Below are 22304 nucleotides of genomic sequence, written 5' to 3' on the forward strand. Positions count from 1 at the left end.
AAGATGCCACCAAGGCCTGCAATTTTTTCACAGTGATTCTTGGGGATTTTGTTACTTCTCTCACGATCCTCCTCCCTATCCTAGGGGGCAAAATGCTTTTGCGTCCTCTACCTGTGAGGTTTTTGACTGTTCCATATCTTTTGAATTTTTAAATAATTGCCCTGACAGTGCTCAGTGGTATATTCAATAGTTTGTGGATCTTCTTGTAGCCATTATCAGATTTATGAAGGTCTATGACCATCTGTCTCTTTTGAACTGCCAGTTCTTTTCTTTTCTTCATGGTGTTGGATGACAAAGGGATATTGCATTCGTGTTACCTCATTTTTATACCCTAGTGAAACAGGAAGTGATGCAATGGCTCAATATACTTCCTTAACACTTAGATAAACTTAAATAAGTGGAATTTAATTCCTTGTTTAATTTTGGTAGATGTACAATAGTGCCAATAATTGTGAAACCTTGATTTGGAGGACATGGATTTTTAATGAATTAAATCAATACATTATTTTGTTGGGTTCAATAATTACATTTTGTGTTTCTTACTGTCTGAAGTAGCTTGAGAAACATGAAGTAGCTAAGAGAAAACATTTGAATGTAGCCAAAGATTATAGGGTCCCCTATGAAACACCGACCAAAACTTCGGTCCTACCCTGTCACAATAACTTAAAGAAGTTACAGGTCAGTGAGAGCCAGAAATCTTGCTTGTTTGTAGGTGACCAAATACTTATTTTCCACCATCATTTGCAAATAAATGCATTAAAAATCCTACAATGTGATTTTCTGGATTTTTTTTCTAATTTTGTCTGTCATAGTTGAAGTGTACCTATGATGAAAATTTCAGGCCTCTCTCATCTTTTTAAGTGGGAGAACATGCACAATTGGTGGCTGACTGAATACTTTTTTGCCCCACTGTTTATGTTTCACTGAATACACAAAGCTGTAGCCTTAATGTTTATACTGTTGCTTGGGAGTGCATACTGTATGTGTGTGCATACATAAGTGTGTTTGCATATCTGTGAAACATCGATAGAACAGAATGGATAGACATCTCTGCTACAGGTAACTCATCAGGCTGGCAATAAAATCAGTTTTAAAAACAGATAAAACAACACCTCAAGGAACAACGCGGACTGTGAAGAGACACACACACACACACACACATTATTCTTAATACGATTCATTTCTTTATTTCCTGTTTCTTGTTCTTTTTTAAATTGGCCATATTGTTCTTTAGTCATAGTGTTCTTAGTTTACATTTGTGCTGCTGTTCCTGCACATTAGTGTGGTGTATCTTGTCATGTTCTATGTTTTGTGTGGACCGAGGGAAGAATAGCTGCTGCTTCTTCAATAGCTAATGGGGATCCAAATAAAATCATAGAAATGATAAATCATATGCGGTGTGTTCCTGGTGCTGCCTGTGGCTTGCCTCTCTCACACAGACTCCGATGTGACCTCCATGTTAAAGATGCAGTGTGTATAAATTTGCTTAAGTATGAGGCCCCAGTTTTGTGGCCGGTGCTGTAATTGATATGCCACAAGCAATAAATCAGTGTTGGCGCTATGGCTCAGGGGCCATTATCCGAGGAGGCAGGTTGAGCCGAGCCCAGCCGAGCCGTCCGTCCGTCCACAACATAACCTGCCTCAGTCTTCCTCTGGTAACCACTCTGCTCTGCTCTCTGCAGCCAAACCCATTGATGAATTTATTCTGCCTTGCATTTTCTCTGCCATGGACAGCCCTGTGAGTTCAGGTGCATTTCTGACTGACTGCCTGGCTGGCTGACTAAATAACTGACTGACTGGCTGGCTGGCTGACTATATAACTGACTGACTGACTGGCTGGCTGACTATATAACTGACTGACTGACTGGCTGGCTGACTGACTAAATAACTGACTGACTGGCTGGCTGGCTGACTAAATAACTGACTGACTGACTGGCTGGCTGACTATATAACTGACTGACTGACTGGCTGGCTGACTGACTAAATAACTGACTGACTGGCTGGCTGGCTGACTGACTAAATGACTGACTGACTGGCTGGCTGGCTGACTAAATAACTGACTGACTGGCTGGCTGGCTGACTAAATAACTGACTGACTGACTGGTTGACTAAATAACTGACTGACTGGCTGGCTGGCTGACTAAATAACTGACTGACTGACTGGCTGGCTGACTGACTAAATAACTGACTGACTGGCTGGCTGGCTGACTAAATAACTGACTGACTGGCTGGCTGGCTAAATAACTGACTGACTGACTGGCTGGCTAAATAACTGACTGGCTGGCTGGCTGGCTGACTAAATAACTGACTGACTGGCTGGCTGGCTAAATAACTGACTGACTGGCTGGCTGGCTGACTAAATAACTGACTGACTGGCTGACTTGCTGACTAAATAACTGACTGACTGGCTGACTTGCTAAGAGCAGCCATCATCAACATCCTCCGTCTCTCGGGGATTGAAAAGGAATTGTTTTGCCATAAAGAGTAACGACCACTCAGTTCCTATGCTGTTTTCTCCTTTTCCATCCCTCTTCCACTTAAACTTCTCTCTTCCGTCCTTTCTTCTACCTCTGTCTCTCATCCAGACCCTCTTGTTTCTCTTAAAACATCTTAATAGTAACATTGCTGTTGTTAATCTAATTCATATTCTAGCTAGCTGATCTCTTTGCAAGACATGAAACAGTTGCTTTTCACTCAATGTTTTCCAGCTGTTTTTTGTCCTAATTCAGTTAAAGCACTGACATATTCAGTTTTCAGATTCAATCACGGTTCAGGGACAATGGCAAATTAGTTTAAGTGTGGCATTTTGACTGTTTATTTTTTTGTCACAGTGACAGAACGTTGTCATAGTTGTGCACCTGATAGATTCACCTGTGATATATATATAATATCATTTTGATGTCTCCATTTACAGAGAAATTTCTCAGACTAGTGCTCTCGAACCATTGCCTCTGTGTGTTGAGTCACAGATCTGTGATTATAATGGGTACGCATTCATGCTTGTGTGTGTGAATATGAGTGTATGCATGTGTGATCTGAAGCCTTTCATTGCTCTAATTTACATCAGTGAGTGTGGCTTGGCGTGGTGAATGAGCTGAGAGTTGAGACTACGGTGGGTTTTGTGACTCAAACACCAACGCCAGCCATCACACAGTGTGCCCATTGTCTTGATGGGCTGTTGAACAGTGGGTTCATATAGCAGATCGTGATGGCTGATGTAAGACAGGGACTGGGAGTTGAAAGCAGTTATTAACTGTCTGTCTGGGCCTGGAGTGTGAGAGAGAGGCTGAAGGGTGAAAGAGAGGGTTGAGAGAGAGAGGGAACGTAACGGGGTCTCCTAAAGCGGCCCCTTAAGGTCTGAGTGGTGCGGTCAACCTCTTTGTTTTGTTCTTCAAAGCTAAGTTACTGGAATTAATGTAGGTAATTAACAGGTCATTAATGGTAATCTATGGTATTGGTCATTTATACTTGAATAACTTAAAAAAAATATATATATATATTCATATATATTATTCATTTATTATACCTGTGTTCATATTGTGCATGAGTTTCTAGTGGATAGACAATATGGTTCAAGAGAAAATAGTTAACTTAATGAAAAAAGCAACTAATCAGCAATGAAATTATTTCTATCAAATCGGCAACTCTTCCAACTACAGTATTCACTTTTTTCACATCTGCCACCAGTTGGGCACCAACATATTTACAACAAAGACATTTTCACATAGTAAAATAAATAAAAGTGTATAAAAAAATATATCAGAATATATAATGTGAGAAACCTCATATTAAACACCAATAATTTTCTTTAAGTTGATGGTTTATATTTAAGATAATGTTTTACAGTTTTGTCATTCTATTTTATATTGTAAAATCATAATATTTTATTATTTTATATATTTTACATCCGATAAGGCTAGAGGGCCAGAGATAATTACAGACACCTGTGAAAATCTGAAGTACCCAAAAAGGCCACTAGTCATGTGAGAAAATAAAATAAAAACATGAAAGTTACCAAAATTCTGGTAGTTTACTGGAAAACTTCAAGTTACCAGTAATATACCCTCCCTTTGCAACCCTAGTTCTTCATTTCCAATGTAATATTTAATTTATCATCCTGATACTTTTATAGTGTTCGCTTCATCAATTACACAGTAGTGCAATAGAAAAATGAACGTGTATTCTTTTGAAGTCTGCCCCCTCTATATTCAGGCCATACTGACAGCACTGAGAGTTCTCTATGTTTGAGTATAAAGGCACTTTACCTTTACCTAAGTCATTCTTTATTGTGATTGGGTGAACTTTCCTATCCCAGTACCCAGTAGGGGATGTCTTTCTAGCTGTATCTTGCATGTCCGCCTGCTCCAGTGCTGCAGGTGATGGTGATGATGCAGTGAGTGTGTGTAGAATATAAATGAGGACACACCATGGTCTGTCAAATTAAATCAAAGTTTATTGGTCACGTGCACACGGTACAGTGAAATGCTTAATGCTTAATGTAGCCTAATGCTCTGTGTTGAGTTAGTGATAGCTCTGACTGGCAGCCTGACATGCTCATTAAATGTTGTATAGGATTCCCCTTAAAGCCCTACTGTAATTAATGAATGTTTATGTATTATGACAATTTTTTGCCCTCACCGCTCTGTGTGGCTGGCAGAGCTTTCAAAACCCTAGCCAATCGATATGGAGAGAGCGTTCCCTGGTCCTGTCTCCTAATGTATTTTTTTCCTTCTGTTCGCAGGGCTGGCGGCCGAGGCTCTGGGGACGATGTTATAGACGACAGAGCAGAGACACGGAGCCCAGAGGACGCCAGGCCAGAGCTACACCACCATCCCCTCCCTTCCTTCCTTCAGCCTGGTGTAGGACAGCCACAGCTTCAGTAGAGGAAGAAGAACACACACACACTCAGGAACCTCTCCTCACCTACCAGAGCCCAACATGATCTGCCACCCCACCCCATCCCTGGGAGGCCCTCTCCTACCCTTCCTCCTCCTGTTGTCAGGGGTGTTAGCCACCATTCCCAGCAACCTCAGGACATTCTCCCCTCCAGAGGGGGGGCTCACACACCTGGTGGTCCACAACAAGACAGGTGAGGTGTATCTGGGAGCCGTCAACTGGATCTTCAAGCTGTCCAGCAACCTGACCAAGCTCCGCAACCACGTTACAGGCCCTGTGGTGGACAATGAGAAGTGTTACCCCCCTCCGGGTGTCCAATCCTGCCCCCATGAACTGGCCCAGACCAGTAACGTCAACAAGCTGCTGCTGCTGGACTACGGGCAGAACCGCCTGATCGCTTGTGGCAGCACCTCCCAAGGCATCTGCCAGTTCCTTCGGTTGGACGACCTGTTCAAGTTGGGTGAGCCGCACCACCGTAAGGAGCACTACCTGTCCAGCGTGGCCGAGGCTGGCACCATGTCTGGGGTAGTCATCGGTGGAGACGCGGCCGGGGGCGGGGGAGGGGCTGGCAAGCTGTTTGTGGGCACGCCCATCGACGGCAAGTCAGAGTACTTCCCCACGCTCTCCAGCCGCAAGCTGATGGCCAACGAGGAGAATGCCGACATGTTCAGCTTTGTCTACCAGGACGAGTTTGTGTCCTCGCAGCTCAAGATACCCTCGGACACGCTCTCCAAGTTCCCCGCCTTCGACATCTACTACATCTACGGCTTCAGCAGCGAGCAGTTTGTCTACTATCTGACCCTGCAGCTGGATACCCAGCTCACCTCGCCCGACGCCAGCGGGGAGCAGTTCTTCACCTCTAAGATCGTCCGTCTCTGCGTGGACGACCCCAAGTTCTACTCCTACGTGGAGTTCCCCATCGGCTGCACCAAGGACGGGGTGGAGTATCGTCTGGTGCAGGACGCCTACCTCAGCCGACCCGGGACCAAGCTTGCGCGATCACTGGGCATCTCAGAGCAGGACGAGGTGCTGTTCACGGTGTTCGCCCAGGGCCAGAAGAACCGTGCCAAGCCCCCCAAGGAGTCAGCCCTGTGCCTGTTCACGCTGCGCCGCATCAAGGAGAAGATCAAGGAGCGTATCCAGTCCTGCTACAGGGGAGAGGGGAAACTGTCACTGCCCTGGCTGCTCAACAAGGAACTAGCCTGCATCAACTCAGTAAGTCCAACTTTCACTGTGTGTGAATGAATGATGGTTATTGGGATGATGAAGTGGACGTATTTTGGTAAAGCACCTCTTTCTGGGTGATGCTTCCGTTTCTATCTTCCTAAATCCAGTGTGTGTGAGAGAGAGACTCCTTCCGGTCTGTCCCTGAGGACTGGAGCATATGTAGGGTAGGGAATAGAGAGTAGAGAGAGCAGACATTCAGCCCTCCTGAGAGCTGCTGTCTGTGGGGGCCTACCCATCCCAGCTAGATCTCAATTAGACACACTCACTGACTCACACATCCACAACATTGGAGTTAGAACTCTATCCAAATAACTCAAGTCAATCAACTGAGTCACAGCGGAAGCAGCTAACCTCATAGGCCTTTTCAGATCGCAGACATATCTGTGGAGATGTCTGTCTTTTTTCTTCCTCTGACCCTCCCTCTATCCGCCCTTTCCTCCCCCTCTCTCCTCTCCCAGCATCCCACTCTATCCTCTCTCTCCTCCTGTCTCTTTATGGATGCGCCCACCTTAGCTGTGTGTTGCCACATCATTAGGCTGGTGTGTGGGATGTGCGGGCCGTCACTGTGTTTGCTGGGAGTCTTCCCGCTCTTCTGGCTCTAATTGATTTATATAGTCCTGAGGCTGTCGTCTGTGGCCTAGCATGTCACCCCTGTCCCCACGGGACTCCTGGCCTGGAGGCTGCAGGCTGGGGTTGGAGTCGGGGCTGGGGCAGAGGGAAGGTCGGCGCAGGGAGGGTGAGTGTGAGCATGCATGTTTGATGCCCTAATCACCCAGGCTAGGCATAAAGGCAGGCAGGCTTCCTCTCTTCCTCTCACAGGCCAGGGGAAATACACAGAACACAGGAATCTCCTGAGTTCTCCCGTGGCTTGAACATTGAACATGGGTCACTGTGGTAATGTTTACATGTAGAACACATCATTATATGTACAGTATAAATACAGTATACATTATTTTTCCAGTCTATGACATTGCTCGTTCTGATATTTCTTAATTTCTTAATTTTTATTATGAGTCTATTTTTTATTGCTAGGTATTACTGCACTGTTAGAAACATAAGCATTTCGCTGCATCTGCGATAACATCTGCAAATTTGTTTACACAACCAATACAATTTAATTGAATTTTGATTTGGTAGTGTCAGTCTGCCATTGCTCATGTTGCAATCCTATATAGTCTCCCTGATATGTTTTTCTCTGCTAGGGCCAGGCTAGGGCACAAGGACAGATAGATGTGAGGTTAAATGATTGGTGTGAGATAGAAGTATTTTTCCAAAGCTGGGTTTAACAGTGCCTTGAAGCCTCCCTGGGCCTGGCTCTGTGTCGTGGACATGGGTGGGGTATTCTCTCTCTGTGTCTTTCTTTTTCTCCCTCGCGCTCTCTCTCTCTCTCTCCCTTCCCCACCCCCTCACTTTCTCCCTCTCTCTCTCTCGAGCCTACCACGGCCGTGGAGAGGAGAAGAGAGAGGAGTAGTGGGGGCGTCTTCTCTCTGTGATTGGTGCTTGGCAGACAGTGAGCAGACAGCTCTCTAGCTTGTATTAATGGTAATAACCGTGGCTATTCTAATGGCAGGCTGGGGGCAATCTACTGAGGTAACAACGGCAGCATGCCTGACTGGAGCAGATGAAAGGATTACGCTCCCTCCCTCCGACGAGGCTCCTCCAGCGACACACACACACCACGCCGACGTCCCTTCGTCCAGCTCGTACATTATTCACTTGGACTGCGTCTGAAATGGCACCCTATTTCCTATGATGTGCATAAGTAGTGGTCAAAAGTAGTGCACTATGTCAGGAATAGGTTGCAATTTAAGAGGTATCCCTGTCCTCACCGTCTGTTATTCAATTGTGCTCGTTAACAATCCCCCTCAAATCAGAAGCCCCTTGGCCTCACTAACACCACACACAAGCAATTCATGTCACCTTCTCTCCGAAACCACAGTGGCTTAAAGCACGCACAGGATGCGCCAAAACAGCGCTAGAATATCTATTGGAACAAATGCAATAGAAACAGGGACAGATGGAGAGATGGAGACAGGGAGAGAGGGAGGGAGAGAGAGACGGGGAGAGAGAGAGATGCACACAGAGGCATATGACAGACAGGCAGGCAGGCAGGCAGAGTAAGGCTGGTCAGACTGTACACTTGATGTCTCTCTTCTGCCCACCATGACTGAGTCACTATATAAGACTATGTATGATATTTAAATGTGATACAGTACATGATTGTCCTTTATTACCATCTGCTCTGGTGCTTGTGATCGATCAAGGGCATGTCATGGGGATATAACGATGATTTTATACAGCCAGACAGCCTCTCCAGGTCGTTAGCATGACCTTGGACTGTACTACTGTATTGATGATCAGAGCTCAGAGATGATTTTACACAAAGACATTTATACCCATAACGAGGGTCTTGACCACCATTTGAACTATCTGTCATGGATTCCGACATGTTTTGTCACTTCCAGTTGGAACACATCACTGATAGATTCATAATGAAGTCAGCTGAGAGAAGCTGCAGCTCAAACACACACAGTTTCAGCCTGTGGATCAGTACACTGACAGACAGATGACTAGAGTGTGAGGTTGCTGCCTGCTTGTCATGCGCTGTAATGACAGACGTAATATTGTCTCCGCTAATGACAGCTTGATATGGGCATCATGGCCGTCGCCATCTTGAAGGGAGCTATTCCAAAATGGCCCCAAGTGGCCGGCTGCTGATTTTATTAGCTCACTCAAACTCCTCCTCCTTTCCAGTTTATGGCCAGTCCATTGTAATGAAGTACTTACAGTCTGAAAGTTACGGGTCACCTTTCTTGCCAGCTGCGGGCTCATTTGCAAAGCTGTGTATTGTGTCCATAAAGACAACAGTTTTAGCATTGCTAATGAGCCTTTCAGCATGTCCTCAAAATTCATAAAATAGCAAAATAGCAGCGGCAATGAACCAGTAAAGACTGCATTCTTTGGTGGTGTGTGGAGCTGTGTCACGTCTTCTTGGGCTGTGAAGGAGAAGCATTGGGATGCATAACAGGGTTCCTTCGCTCTGTGTATAAACAAGACTCCCACCAAATGTGTGTTCATTGTCTGGGCCACTGAGGTCTAGTAAGAACTGGAGACTGCGTTCAATATGTCTGCCCGTTGTTTTCAAGGTAATCTACTCACGTTCGCACACGTCGATTCATGAACCGTCTATATCCGGTTTATACGGACCAACATCACATGCGGACCAGCACTTAGTGCACACAGGGAGCAGCGCGTGCGGCGACGACACCATCACGTCATCAGAAAACATGACTAGACATTGGATGTTTATAAAATGTTGCTATATTCGGCTATAAGTGATGAAGAAAGAATCTGCCCCAGTGACAATTTATTTGAATAATTGAATGGATGTTTTGTGCACAAAGGTGATGATTAATGTGTCTTCTAAGAAATTTTCTACTCTGACTTCTCTATGTGGCCGTCTATAGAAACTCTCTTTCTGGGCCAGGTGTCAGTTAAACTGCGGTACCGAAGCAAAACTGTAGGAGCAGTCGAAACCGTACTTCTAGACCGAAACCCTGGCTCCTTGGTCTGGGCCAGGGAGAACATTTGAGGGAAAATAGCCTCCAATAACAAACAGAGAAGGGTTGAGAGAAAACCCTGGCCCATTTCTCTCTCCTCACGCTGAGTGCATAATTGTGTTTATTATTATGTATCAACGCTGATCACTTTGGTCGGGGATTGCAGGGCGGATGACTTGTTATTCTCTTTGACACTGTCTGATGGTTCAAAGACTTTCCTCTGTGCCAAAGCTGCTCCATTGTTTCCAGGTGTATTGTCTCGCTGTAAACCTCATCATGGTATTTCTCCATCCCACACCCCCCATGGATAGTGTCAGAACGTTTCAAGACCATATGCTCACTGGTTATACAGAGCCTTCACAAAGCATTCACACCCCTTGACTTTTTTTCAGAATTGTGTTGTTACAGTCTGAATTTAAAATGGATTTAATTGAGTTTTGTGTCATTGGCCTACATATAATACCCCATAATGTCAAAGTGGAATTATGCTTTTAGAATTGTTTACACAATAATGAAAAATGAAAAGCCTAAATATCTTGAGTCTATAAATATTCAACCCCTTTGTTATGTCAAGCCTAACTAAGTTCAGGAGTAAGAACGTGTTTAACAAGTCACAAAATAAGTTGCATAGACTCATTATGTGTGCAAAAATAGTGTTTAACATGATTTCTGAATAACTACCTCCTCTCTGTACCCCACACATACAATTATCTGTAAGGTCCCTCAGTTGAGCAGTGAATTTCAAACATCGATTCAACCACAAAGACCAGGGAGGTTTTCCAATGTCTCGCAAAATTGGGCACCTATTGGTAGATGGGGGGGAAAGAAAAGCAGACCTTCAATATCACTTTGAGCTTGGTGAAGTTATTAATTACATGTTGGATGGTGTATCAATACACCCAGTCACTACAAAGATACAGGCGTCCATCCAAACTCCGGTCAGGGATTTCACCATGAGGACAATGGTCACTTTAAAACCGGTTACTGAGTGTATTGGTTGTGATAGGAACAAACTGACGATCAAACTCATCAACAACATTGTAGTTACTCCACAATACTAACCTAACTGACAGAGTGAAAAGAAGGAAGCCTGTACAGAATAAAAATATTCCAAAACATGCATGCTTGTTTGCAACAAGGCACTAAAGTAATACTGCAAATAATGTGTCAAATCAATTAACTTTGTTCTGAATACAATGTGTTATGTTTGGGGCAAATCCAATACAACACATCACTGATTACCACTCTTCATATTTTAAAGCATGGTGGTGGCTGCATCATGTTATGGGTATGCTTGTCATCAGCAAGTACTAGGGAGTTTTTCAGGATAAAAAATAAACAAATAGAGCTAAGCACAGGCAAACTCCTAGAGGACAGCCTGGTTCAGTCTGCTTTCCACCAGACACTGGGAGATGAATTCAACTTTCATCAGGACAATAACCTAAAACACAAGGCAAAATCTACTCTGGAGTTGCTTACCAAGAAGACAGTGAATGTTCCTGAGTGGCAGTTTTGAATGAAATATGCTAGAGAATATATGGCAAGACTTGAAAATGGTTGTCTAGCTATGATCAACAACCAATTTGATAGAGCTTGAAGAATTCTGAAAATAATAATGAGCAAATATTGTACAATCCAGGTGTGCAAAACTCTTAGATACTTACCCAGAAAAACTCACAGCTGTAATCGCTGCCAAAGGTGATTCTAACATGTATTTACTCAGCGGTGTGACTACTTATGTAAATGACATAGTTCTGTATTTCATTTTCAATACATTTGCAAACCTTTCTAACAGCATTTTCACTTTGTCATTATGTGTAGATGGGTGAAATAATTAATATTTATTCCATTTAGAATTCAGGCTGTAACACAACAAAATGTGGAATAAGTCAAGTGGTATGTATACTTTCTGAAGGCTCTGTATGTTCTCAGTTCAAGCACCCCTGTCTTTAGCATGCTAGCCAACCATAGCCCCCACCCCAGTGCCAGGGTTAGGCAGCCTTACCATGGTATCCAAGGAAAGGCCAACCATAGCCCCCACCCCAGTGCTAGGGTTAGGCAGCCTTACCATGGCATCCAAGGAAAGGCCAACCATAGCCCCCACCCCAGTGCCAGGGTTAGGCAGCCTTACCATGGCATCCAAGGAAAGGCCAACCATAGCCCCCACCCCAGTGCCAGGGTTAGGCAGTCGTACCATGGCATCCAAGGAAAGGCCAACCATAGCCCCCACCCCAGTGCCAGGGTTAGGCAGCCTTACCATGGTATCCAAGGAAAGGCCAACCATAGCCCCCACCCCAGTGCCAGGGTTAGGCAGCCTTACCATGGTATCCAAGGAATGGCCAACCATAGCCCCCAGTGCCAGGGTTAGGCAGCCTTACCATGGCATCCAAGGAAAGGCCAACCATAGCCCCCAGTGCCAGGGTTAGGCAGCCTTACCATGGTATCCAAGGAAAGGCCAACCATAGCCCCCAGTGCCAGGGTTAGGCAGTCGTACCATGGCATCCAAGGAAAGGCCAACCATGAGGGTGTCTCGGGAAGCTCTCTCCCTCCCAGTCCCAGGCCATTCGATTATACAGACACAAAGATAAATCAGGCCATCAGGAGAGGATAAATCTGTATGCAAAGACACGTTGCTCCTCTGCTACAGGGCTGCTGTGCTAACTGGGAGCAATAAGAATGCTAGCATCACTCATCCCAGTAAATCAGATTAAATTGTATTATCACATGCTTCGTAAACAGGTGTAGACTTACAGTGAAATGCTTCCTTCCCAACAATGCTTGGTAAAACTGATATATATATTATATCATTCATGGACTATGTTTTAAATGCTTATGAAGTGTGGTACATTTTCCTGTTTCAAAGATATGTTGTTCAAACGAGCTGTTCAGTTACCTACTACTCTGCCCCTCAGTGACTGCCAGCAGCAGCAGCTCCGCCCCCGTGGGTGCATAGGCCATTCGAACATTACTTGGATTGTTTTGCCAGCTATTTTCTATGAGGGGAAACTGCAGCATAAATTCTAACAGCACAAAGTAAATGGACCGTCCTGGGGAGCTCAAATGTGCAAAACTTCTGGGTCTGCTCCTGTCTCCCTCCCCCAATGAGTCTCTCGTTCCAGAGGTCTTATTTCCGCACATGAGACTAGATCTGCTCTATCAGGTACAGATGGCGCTAAAGCAAAAAGATAATTGTAATGAACTTATAAACAATCATAACAGTCACGGGAGACTGGGACCTGGTCAACCGGTCAACTACATCCAACAAGAGTCGGACAGCGGGATACACTAGCTAGAACCTTGGTAAAAAATTAAGCATGGCCAATTTTGTTCCCCCCTCCCATTTGGTTCACCAGGTTCTACTGTTGACAGGGTGACATGTTGTGTGGACTAAACACATAAAACCAGGTGTATCACAAAGCATGATCAAAATAGTTAGCCAGATACAGTACATTTGATATCGTTTTTGGGTCAAACTTTTGGTTCAAATCTAACTTTGATAAGCAGGTAGCTTGCTAGCTAGTTAGCTTCCATGCCAATTTCATGTCTTTCTAAACTAATATCTGACTAACTTGGAAATATGAAGTTATTTCAGAGGGAAAGTTACCTGGCTAGCGCATCATGCTTTGTGACATTATGTTAGCTAATTATCCCTAGTTAGATAATGTGTTTTCACTTATTGCCTCTGCATGATGGTTTAGAAGCCCTTTCTTCTTTAAGGTTGCTGCACCTATCATTGCCAAGCCTTTTCTGACCTTTTAAACCTGTCTCTCCTTTCTGGGGAGGTTCCCATTGCTTATAAGGCAGCCATGGTTGTTCCTTTATTTCAAGGGGGAGATCATGCTGATCCTAACTGTTATAGGCCAATTTCTATCTTTAGCCCTGTTTATTAAAAGTGTTGGAGAAACTTATCAATAATAATCAATAATCAACTGACTGGCTTTCTTGATGCCTATAATATTCTCTCGGGTATGCAATCTGGTTTCCGCTCAGGTTATGGATGTATCACTGCAACCTTAAAGGTCCTAAATGATGACACAATTCCCCTTGATTCTAAGCAATGTGCTGCTATTTTTATTGACTTGGCCAAAGCTTTTGATACGGTAGATCATGCCTGGTTTGCTAACTACCTCTCTCAAAGAGTGCAGTGTATAAAGTCAGAACATCTGCTGCCTAAGCCATTTCCTGTCACCAAGGGAGTACCCCAAGGTTCGATCCTAGGCCCCACGCTCTTCTCGATTTACATCAACAACATAGCTCAAACAGTAGGAAGCTCTCTAATCCATTTATATTCAGATGATACAGGCTTATACTCAGCTGGCCCCTCCCCGGATTTTGTGTTAAACGCTCTACAACAAAGCTTTCTTAGGGTCCAATACGTTTTCTCCGCCCTTAACTTGTTATGGCTGCAATCCCGTTAATGGGATAATTGTCATCAACAACCGCTGAATAGCATAGCGCTACATTCAATAAATATTACTAAAAATATTTATATTCATGAAATCACAAGTGCAGTATAGGAAAACACAGCTTGGCCTTTTGTTAATCCACCTGTCGTGTCAGATTTTGAAATTATGCTTTACAGCGAAAGCAATCCAAGCGTTTGTGTAAGTTTATCGATCGCTCGACAAAACATTAAGTACACTTAGCATCTAGTAGCTCGTTCACGAAAATCAGAAAAGCAATCAAATTAATTGTTTACCTTTGATGATCTTCGGATGTTTTCACTCACGAGACTCCCAGTTACACGATAAATGTTCCTTTTGTTCCATAAAGATTATTTTTATATCCAAAATACCTCCGTTTGCTTGGTGCGTTATGTTCAGAAATCCACAGGAAAGAGCGGTCACGACAACGCAGACAAATTCCAAATAGTTTCCGTAATGTCCACAGAAACATGTCAAATATTTTTTATAATCAATGTTCAGGTTGTTTTCAAAATATTTAATCGATAATATATCAACCGCAACGGTCTTGTTCAGTAGGAGAGGGAACGGCAATGTCTGCCCAAACTCTGTTGCGCGAGCAAAACTCATGCGAACACTTGATGCGATGTTATCGTTCTGGCTCATTTTTCAAAATAAAAGCCTGAAACTATCCAAAATAGAGGCCACCTCCTGGTTTGATATTCCGCAGGGTTTCGCCTCCAATATCAGTTCTGTTATACTCACAGACAATGTTTTGACAGTTTTGGAAACGTGTCGTGGACATTTCCTGTATTACCAAATCTTGAGAGAGCAAACCACACACAAGTCAGAGTTATTATAAAGTTCATCTTTAATTATATGAGCTCCATCACAACCCTGTGACTCTCAGATCAATTCAGTGTCTATAAATCCTTTATAGCAAAGACACAGCATTGGCTATAAATTATCGTTCAGCTTTGGTCTCCTAAACTAAGTTCTTATCTTGCTCTTGGTACCACTTAGCACCAATAACATTACCTCATCCAATGGCATATATCAAATACACCCCCTCCTGGACAAGATCACAGAAAGACGTAACTGGCACACAGACATTGTGGAGCCACCTAACTGGTTCCCCATTCTTATCACACCATCCCTTCACATGGTTTAGGAATAGTTTACAGACACATTCACAGATAAGACTAACCTTTCCCCTCTCTGGGGCCCAATGTGACTAAGCCCTAGTCACAGAAGGGATAACTGCAAACAGTATTATCCAAAAGAAGACATTCTGATGACAAATATCTCACAACATATTTTTTATCCATGTTACCTAACTAATTCTGATTCTGCCCCAACAAATTTTAGAGTCCAATACTAATAATAATATGCATATATTAGCAACTGAGACTGAGGAGCTGGCCGTTTACAATGGGCACCTTTTCATCCAAGCTACTCAATACTGCCCCTGCAGCCATAAGAAGTTAACCTTGTTCTGAACACCTCCAAAACAAAGGTCATGTGGTTTGGTAAGAAGAATGCCCCTCTCCCCAACGGTGTGATTACTACCTCTGAGGGTTTAGAGCTTGAGGTAGTCGCCTCATACAAGTACTTGGGAGTATGGCTAAATGGTACACTGTCCTTCTCTCAGCACATATCACAGCTGCAGGCTAAGGTTAAATCTAGACTCGTAATTTCTCCCCTTTCACCACAGCTGCCAAACTAACCCTGATTCAGATGACCATCCTATCCATGCTAGATTACAGATATGTCATTTATAGATCAGCAGGTAAGGGTGCTCTCGAGCGGCTAGATGTTCGTTTACCATTCGTCCATCAGATATTCCACCAATGGTTATAGGACACATACAGTAACTGCACTCTATACTCCTCTGTAAACTGGTCATCTCTGTATACCCGCCCCAAGACTTAGTGGTTGATGCTTATTTATAAAACCCTCTTAGGCCTCACTCCCCCCTATCTGAGATATCTACTGCAGCTCTCATCTGCCACATACAACACCCGTTCTGCCAGTCACATTCTGTTAAAGGTCCCCAAAGCACACACATCCCTGGGTCGCTCCTCTTTTCAGTTCGCTGCAGCTAGCGACTGGAACGAGCTGCAAAAAACACAACTTTTATCTCCATCTCTTAATTCAAAGACTCAATCATGGACACTCTTACTGACAGTTGTGGCTGCTTCGTGTGATGTATTGTTGTTTCCACCTTCTTTCCCTTTGTCTGTGACCAATAATGTTTGTACCATGTTATTTGCCGCTAACATCTTGTGCTACTGCCATGTTGTGTTGCTACCATGTTGTTGTCATGTTGTGTTGCTACCATTCTGTGTTTTCATGTGTTACTGCCATGCTTTGTTGCCATTCTATATTGTAGGTCTCTCTTTATGTAGTGTTGTGGTGTCTCTCTTGTCGTGATGTGCTTTGTCCTATATTTTAATTTGATTTCTTTTTTAAAATCCTAGCCCCCATCCCCACAAGAGGTATTTTGCCTTCTGGTAGGCTGTCATTGTAAATAAGAATTTGTTCTTAACTGACTTGCCTAGTTAAATAAAGTGGTGTCTACTAGTAACCACAGCCACAAAGTCCAAATAGCTATATCGTAAAAATTCATGAAAATATAAGGTTCATATAAGGTTAGGGTTAGGCTTAAGGTTAGCAGTGTGGTTTATGTTAGGGTTAAGGTTATGTTTAAAATCCCTTGTTTGTTTGTGAGCTGGCTGCTTGTTCTAAATAGTATAATCTAATCTGTTCTAAACAGTGGCGGCATATGCAGCAGTGGTCACTTGGTTTTTGACATTCAAAGGTGAAATAGGTGTTTATGCTGTTGTTCAAATGCACAGATTGCTTTATATATCTTCTCAAAGAAACTACCAGTAGAAAACTTGACATCATATTTCTGTCATGCTGCTTTGTTGACAATGTCAACCACCTCGTGCCCCGGGTATTCATCCAATCAGAGTCCGATGTGCAGGGTTACGAGGTAATTGAGGTAGATCTGTACATACTGTTTAAGGAGGGATAACGTGACTAGACAACAGGATCGATAATAAAATAAAGTAGCATCAGCGTATGTGATGAGTCAAAAGAGTTTGTGAAAAGGGTCAATGCAGATAGTCCGGTTGCATCGGTACTACTTACCGTGCGGTAGCAGAGAGGACAGTCTATGACTTGGGTGGCTGGGGTCTTTGACCATTTTTAGGGCTTTCTTCTTAACACCGCTTGGTATAGAGGTCATGGATGGCAGGAGTTCAGCCCCAGTGGTGTACTGGGCCATATGCACTACCCTCAGTAGTGCTGTGCGGGCAGATGCCAAGCAGTTACCATACCAACCAGTTGCCATACCAAGCAGTTGCCATACCAAGCAGTGATGCAGTCAGTCAAGATCCTTTCAATAGTGCAGCTGTTGGAACTTTTTGAGGATCTGAGGGCCCAATATTTTCGGTTTCCTGAGGGGGAAGAGGCCTTATTCACGACTGCGTAGGTGTGTGTGGACTAGGTCTGGGCGATATATTGAATATATTCAGTTAATTCAAATGGATGTTTTGAGGTTTGATCCAACATAATGGGTCATATGGACACTGAAACACATTGAGACATTATTTTACTGTAATAGAGGAGAAGTACCTTTTCTAATGATACCTTTTTATGTCTCAACTACTCAAATTGTGCACAGAGCAGACACCACCAAAACAGGAGTATTGATTCTGGATTCTGGAAAATGTATGCTCAGTTTGCAGTACCACATACCGCGGGCAGCATTTTAGCCAGGCTGTCATACTAGATGTCTAGTCTGTTATGTATAAATGTGCAATAACATAAGACACAATTATATAAGGAATTGGCAACTCGTTCTCATTCTGAGAAATTGGTAACAAAAAGGTAATTTTAATAGGCACACTTGAACGCCAGATCAGTGATTATTGTAAAAAAGCAGGTTCAACTATTTTGATAAAATTCTGAAATAATTAGTGGGTGGCCCGTCAGAGAGTCTAGGAGGGAGGTGTTCAGTCCCAGGGTCCTGAGCTTAGTGATGAGCTTGGAGGGCTATTGTCAATGAACAGCATTCTCACGTAGGTGTTTCTCTTGTCCAGGTGGGACAGGGCAGTGTGGAATGCAATAGATATCGCGTCATCTGTTGGGGCGGTATATGATTTGGAGTGGATCCAGGGTGTCTGGGATGATGGTGTTGATGTGAGCCATGACCAGGTTTTCAAAGCATTTCATGGCAACAGATGTGAGTGCTACGGTGCGATAGTTCATTTAGACAGGTTACATTCTTCTGCACAGGGACTATGGTGGTTGGCTTGAAACATATATGTATTACAGACTGGGTCAGGGAGAGGTTGAACATGTCAATGAAGACACTTGCCAGCTGGTCAGCACATGCTTTGAGTATGCATCCTGATAATCGATAATTGTGAATGTTAACCTGTTTAATGGTCTTACTCACATCAGCTACGGAGAGCGAGATCACATATCCATAACAGCTGGTACTCTCATGCATGGTTCAGTGTTGCTTGCCTCGACGTGAGCATAGAAGGAATTTAGCTCATCTGTTAGGCTCTCATCACTGGGCAGATGGCAATTGGGTTAAGATCCTCTCATCAGGACAAATGTTATTTAAATGAAGCCTGCTTGACTGGCTGCATGGCTGGCAGTGCTAGACATGTGTGCACTGAGATGAAACCGTGCACAATCTATCCCGCACAAGAGATGTAATTTCAAATCAATAACTCAGCTAGTTAACTGGGTCTTAGTGAAAATGACCTTCCACTCTCAACCTTTCACCGTCTGCAAAGTGTGTGTAGGTTGCAAATCTCCTAACGAGCCAAGGCTTTAAGTGCACCCGATCTAATTGTGTGTAATTATTTATTGATGTGTGTGTGTGTGGAGTGTATAGGGAGTGTGGGTGGGTGGGGGGGGGGGGGGGCTGTTATCACTTAGAGCTATTTACCAGCTGTGATGGTGAGTACAGCTGTATTTGTTGTTTCCTGTGGTGCTGTGCGATGAGATGGATCCAGAAAACATTAGTCTATTTCATATTAAGCAGCAGCAAAGAGAGTTGGCGCCAGGCAATGGGCCGCTCCGCTCCGAGAGGACTATTCCCTGGGACACGGCTGGGAATATACAGTCCACTACCATCACAATCTCAGCTTCTCTCCCAATTCTTCCTGCTTCCCACAAAATGAAGCCAGTGGTGATGCTTTGGCTTTAAACTGCTGTTATCCACTTTAATGTTAGTTTGTCTTGAGTGGCTGGGGCATTCTGAAGAGCTTGCGGCAGCCTCAAATGAAATTCAAAACCCATTTTGTGTAGACTTGTAGGCTGTGGCATCCATCTCCTAGGGACAGTGAAGACTGAGCCCATCTCTCCCCACATCTGGAACACATCATGTTGTTGTTTTCAAGTGGTGGATATGGACCATTATTATCCCCTATCATAGTTTTTTTTGACCTTGCTTTGGATCAGCAATCAAGGAGATATTGTCAAAATGGAGAATAGATCACCACAGAAATTATATGAAGTTATTTCTGTTTTGTCAATTACATCTGTCGATCAGTTCTGATTGAGCATTATGGATTATACATGTCAGAGATGGAGAGAAACATCTGAAAAGATAAGGTCTTACAACCATGTGCAGTAGGGTTGAATGGCGGGAACCCGGTTACCAAGATTGACCGGGAATTTTACAGCCCAAAACCATTCAGATGGTGGTAGGCTACAACAGTTAATTATTCACACCCATAACCATTCAGATGGTGGTAGGCTACAACAGTTAATTATTCACACCCATAACCATTCAGATGGCAGTAGACTACAACAGTTAATTATTCACACCCATAACCATTCAGATGGCAGTAGACTACAACAGTTAATTATTCACACCCATAACCATTCAGATGGTGGTAGGCTACAACAGTTAATTATTCACACCCATATCCATTCAGATGGCAGTAGACTACAACAGTTAATTATTCACACCCATAACCATTCAGATGGCAGTAGGCTACAACAGTTAATTATTCACACCCATATCCATTCAGATGGTGGTAGACTACAACAGTTAATTATTCACACCCATAACCATTCAGATGGTGGTAGACTACAACAGTTAATTGTTCACACCCATAACCATTCAGATGGTGGTAGGCTACAACAGTTATTTATTCACACCCATAACCATTCAGATGGTGGTAGACTACAACAGTTAATTATTCACACCCATATCCATTCAGATGGCAGTAGACTACAACAGTTAATTATTCACACCCATAACCATTCAGATGGTGGTAGACTACAACAGTTAATTATTCACACCCATAACCATTCAGATGGCAGTAGACTACAACAGTTAATTATTCACACCCATATCCATTCAGATGGCAGTAGACTACAACAGTTAATTATTCACACCCATAACCATTCAGATGGTGGTAGGCTACAACAGTTAATTATTCACACCCATAACCATTCAGATGGTGGTAGGCTACAACAGTTAATTATTCACACCCATAACCATTCAGATGGTGGTAGGCTACAACAGTTAATTATTCACACCCATAACCATTCAGATGGTGGTAGACTACAACAGTTAATTATTCACACCCATAACCATTCAGATGGTGGTAGACTACAACAGTTAATTATTCACACCCATAACCATTCAGATGGTGGTAGGTTACAACAGTAAATTATTCACACCCATAACCATTCAGATGGTGGTAGACTACAACAGTTAATTATTCACACCCATAACCATTCAGATGGTGGTAGGCTACAACAGTTAATGATTCACACCCATAACCATTCAGATGGTGGTAGGCTACAACAGTTATTTATTCACACCCATAACCATTCAGATGGTGGTAGGCTACAACAGTTATTTATTCACACCCATAACCATTCAGATGGTGGTAGACTACAACAGTTAATTATTCACACCCATAACCATTCAGATGGTGGTAGGCTACAACAGTTAATTATTCACACCCATAACCATTCAGATGGCAGTAGGCTACAACAGTTATTTATTCACACCCATAACCATTCAGATGGTGGTAGGCTACAACAGTTAATTATTCACACCCATAACCATTCAGATGGCAGTAGGCTACAACAGTTAATTATTCACACCCATAACCATTCAGATGGCAGTAGGCTACAACAGTTAATTATTCACACCCATATCCATTCAGATGGTGGTAGGCTACAACAGTTAATTATTCACACCCATAACCATTCAGATGGTGGTAGGCTACAACAGTTATTTATTCACACCCATAACCATTCAGATGGTGGTAGACTACAACAGTTATTTATTCACACCCATAACCATTCAGATGGTGGTAGACTACAACAGTTAATTGTTCACACCCATAACCATTCAGATGGTGGTAGACTACAACAGTTAATTATTCACACCCATAACCATTCAGATGGTGGTAGACTACAACAGTTAATTATTCACACCCATAACCATTCAGATGGCAGTAGGCTACAACAGTTAATTATTCACACCCATAACCATTCAGATGGCAGTAGACTACAACAGTTAATTATTCACACCCAAAACCATTCAGATGGCAGTAGACTACAACAGTTAATTATTCACACCCATAACCATTCAGATGGCAGTAGACTACAACAGTTAATTATTCACACCCATAACCATTCAGATGGCAGTAGGCTACAACAGTTAATTATTCACACCCATAACCATTCAGATGGCAGTAGGCTACAACAGTTAATTATTCACACCCATAACCATTCAGATGGCAGTAGGCTACAACAGTTAATTATTCACACCCATAACCATTCAGATGGCAGTAGGCTACAACAGTTAATTATTCACACCCATAACCATTCAGATGGCAGTAGACTACAACAGTTAATTATTCACACCCATAACCATTCAGATGGCAGTAGACTACAACAGTTAATTATTCACACCCATAACCATTCAGATGGCAGTAGACTACAACAGTTAATTATTCACACCCATAACCATTCAGATGGCAGTAGGCTACAACAGTTAATTATTCACACCCATAACCATTCAGATGGCAGTAGACTACAACAGTTAATTATTCACACCCATAACCATTCAGATGGCAGTAGACTACAACAGTTAATTATTCACACCCATAACCATTCAGATGGCAGTAGACTACAACAGTTAATTATTCACACCCATAACCAT

At 43.2% G+C, this 22304-nt stretch overlaps 1 protein-coding gene across 2 annotated transcripts in view; it reads left to right on the top strand.

Moving 5' to 3' along the window:
- The window catches only part of LOC110492210 (plexin-A1), a 306350-nt gene that overhangs the window by 33710 nt on the left and 250336 nt on the right, over positions 1-22304 (top strand). For both annotated transcript variants that reach the window (XM_036947176.2, XM_036947177.2), the window contains exon 2: positions 4742-6111. In XM_036947176.2, the coding sequence (XP_036803071.1) occupies positions 4939-6111 (1173 nt within the window). In that variant the 5' untranslated portion in view covers positions 4742-4938. The remainder of the gene's footprint in view (positions 1-4741; positions 6112-22304) is intronic.

This window comes from Oncorhynchus mykiss, chromosome 16 (genome assembly GCF_057628025.1).
Source record: "Oncorhynchus mykiss isolate SJ-2025 chromosome 16, ASM5762802v1, whole genome shotgun sequence".
NCBI classification, from domain to species: Eukaryota; Metazoa; Chordata; class Actinopteri; order Salmoniformes; family Salmonidae; genus Oncorhynchus; species Oncorhynchus mykiss.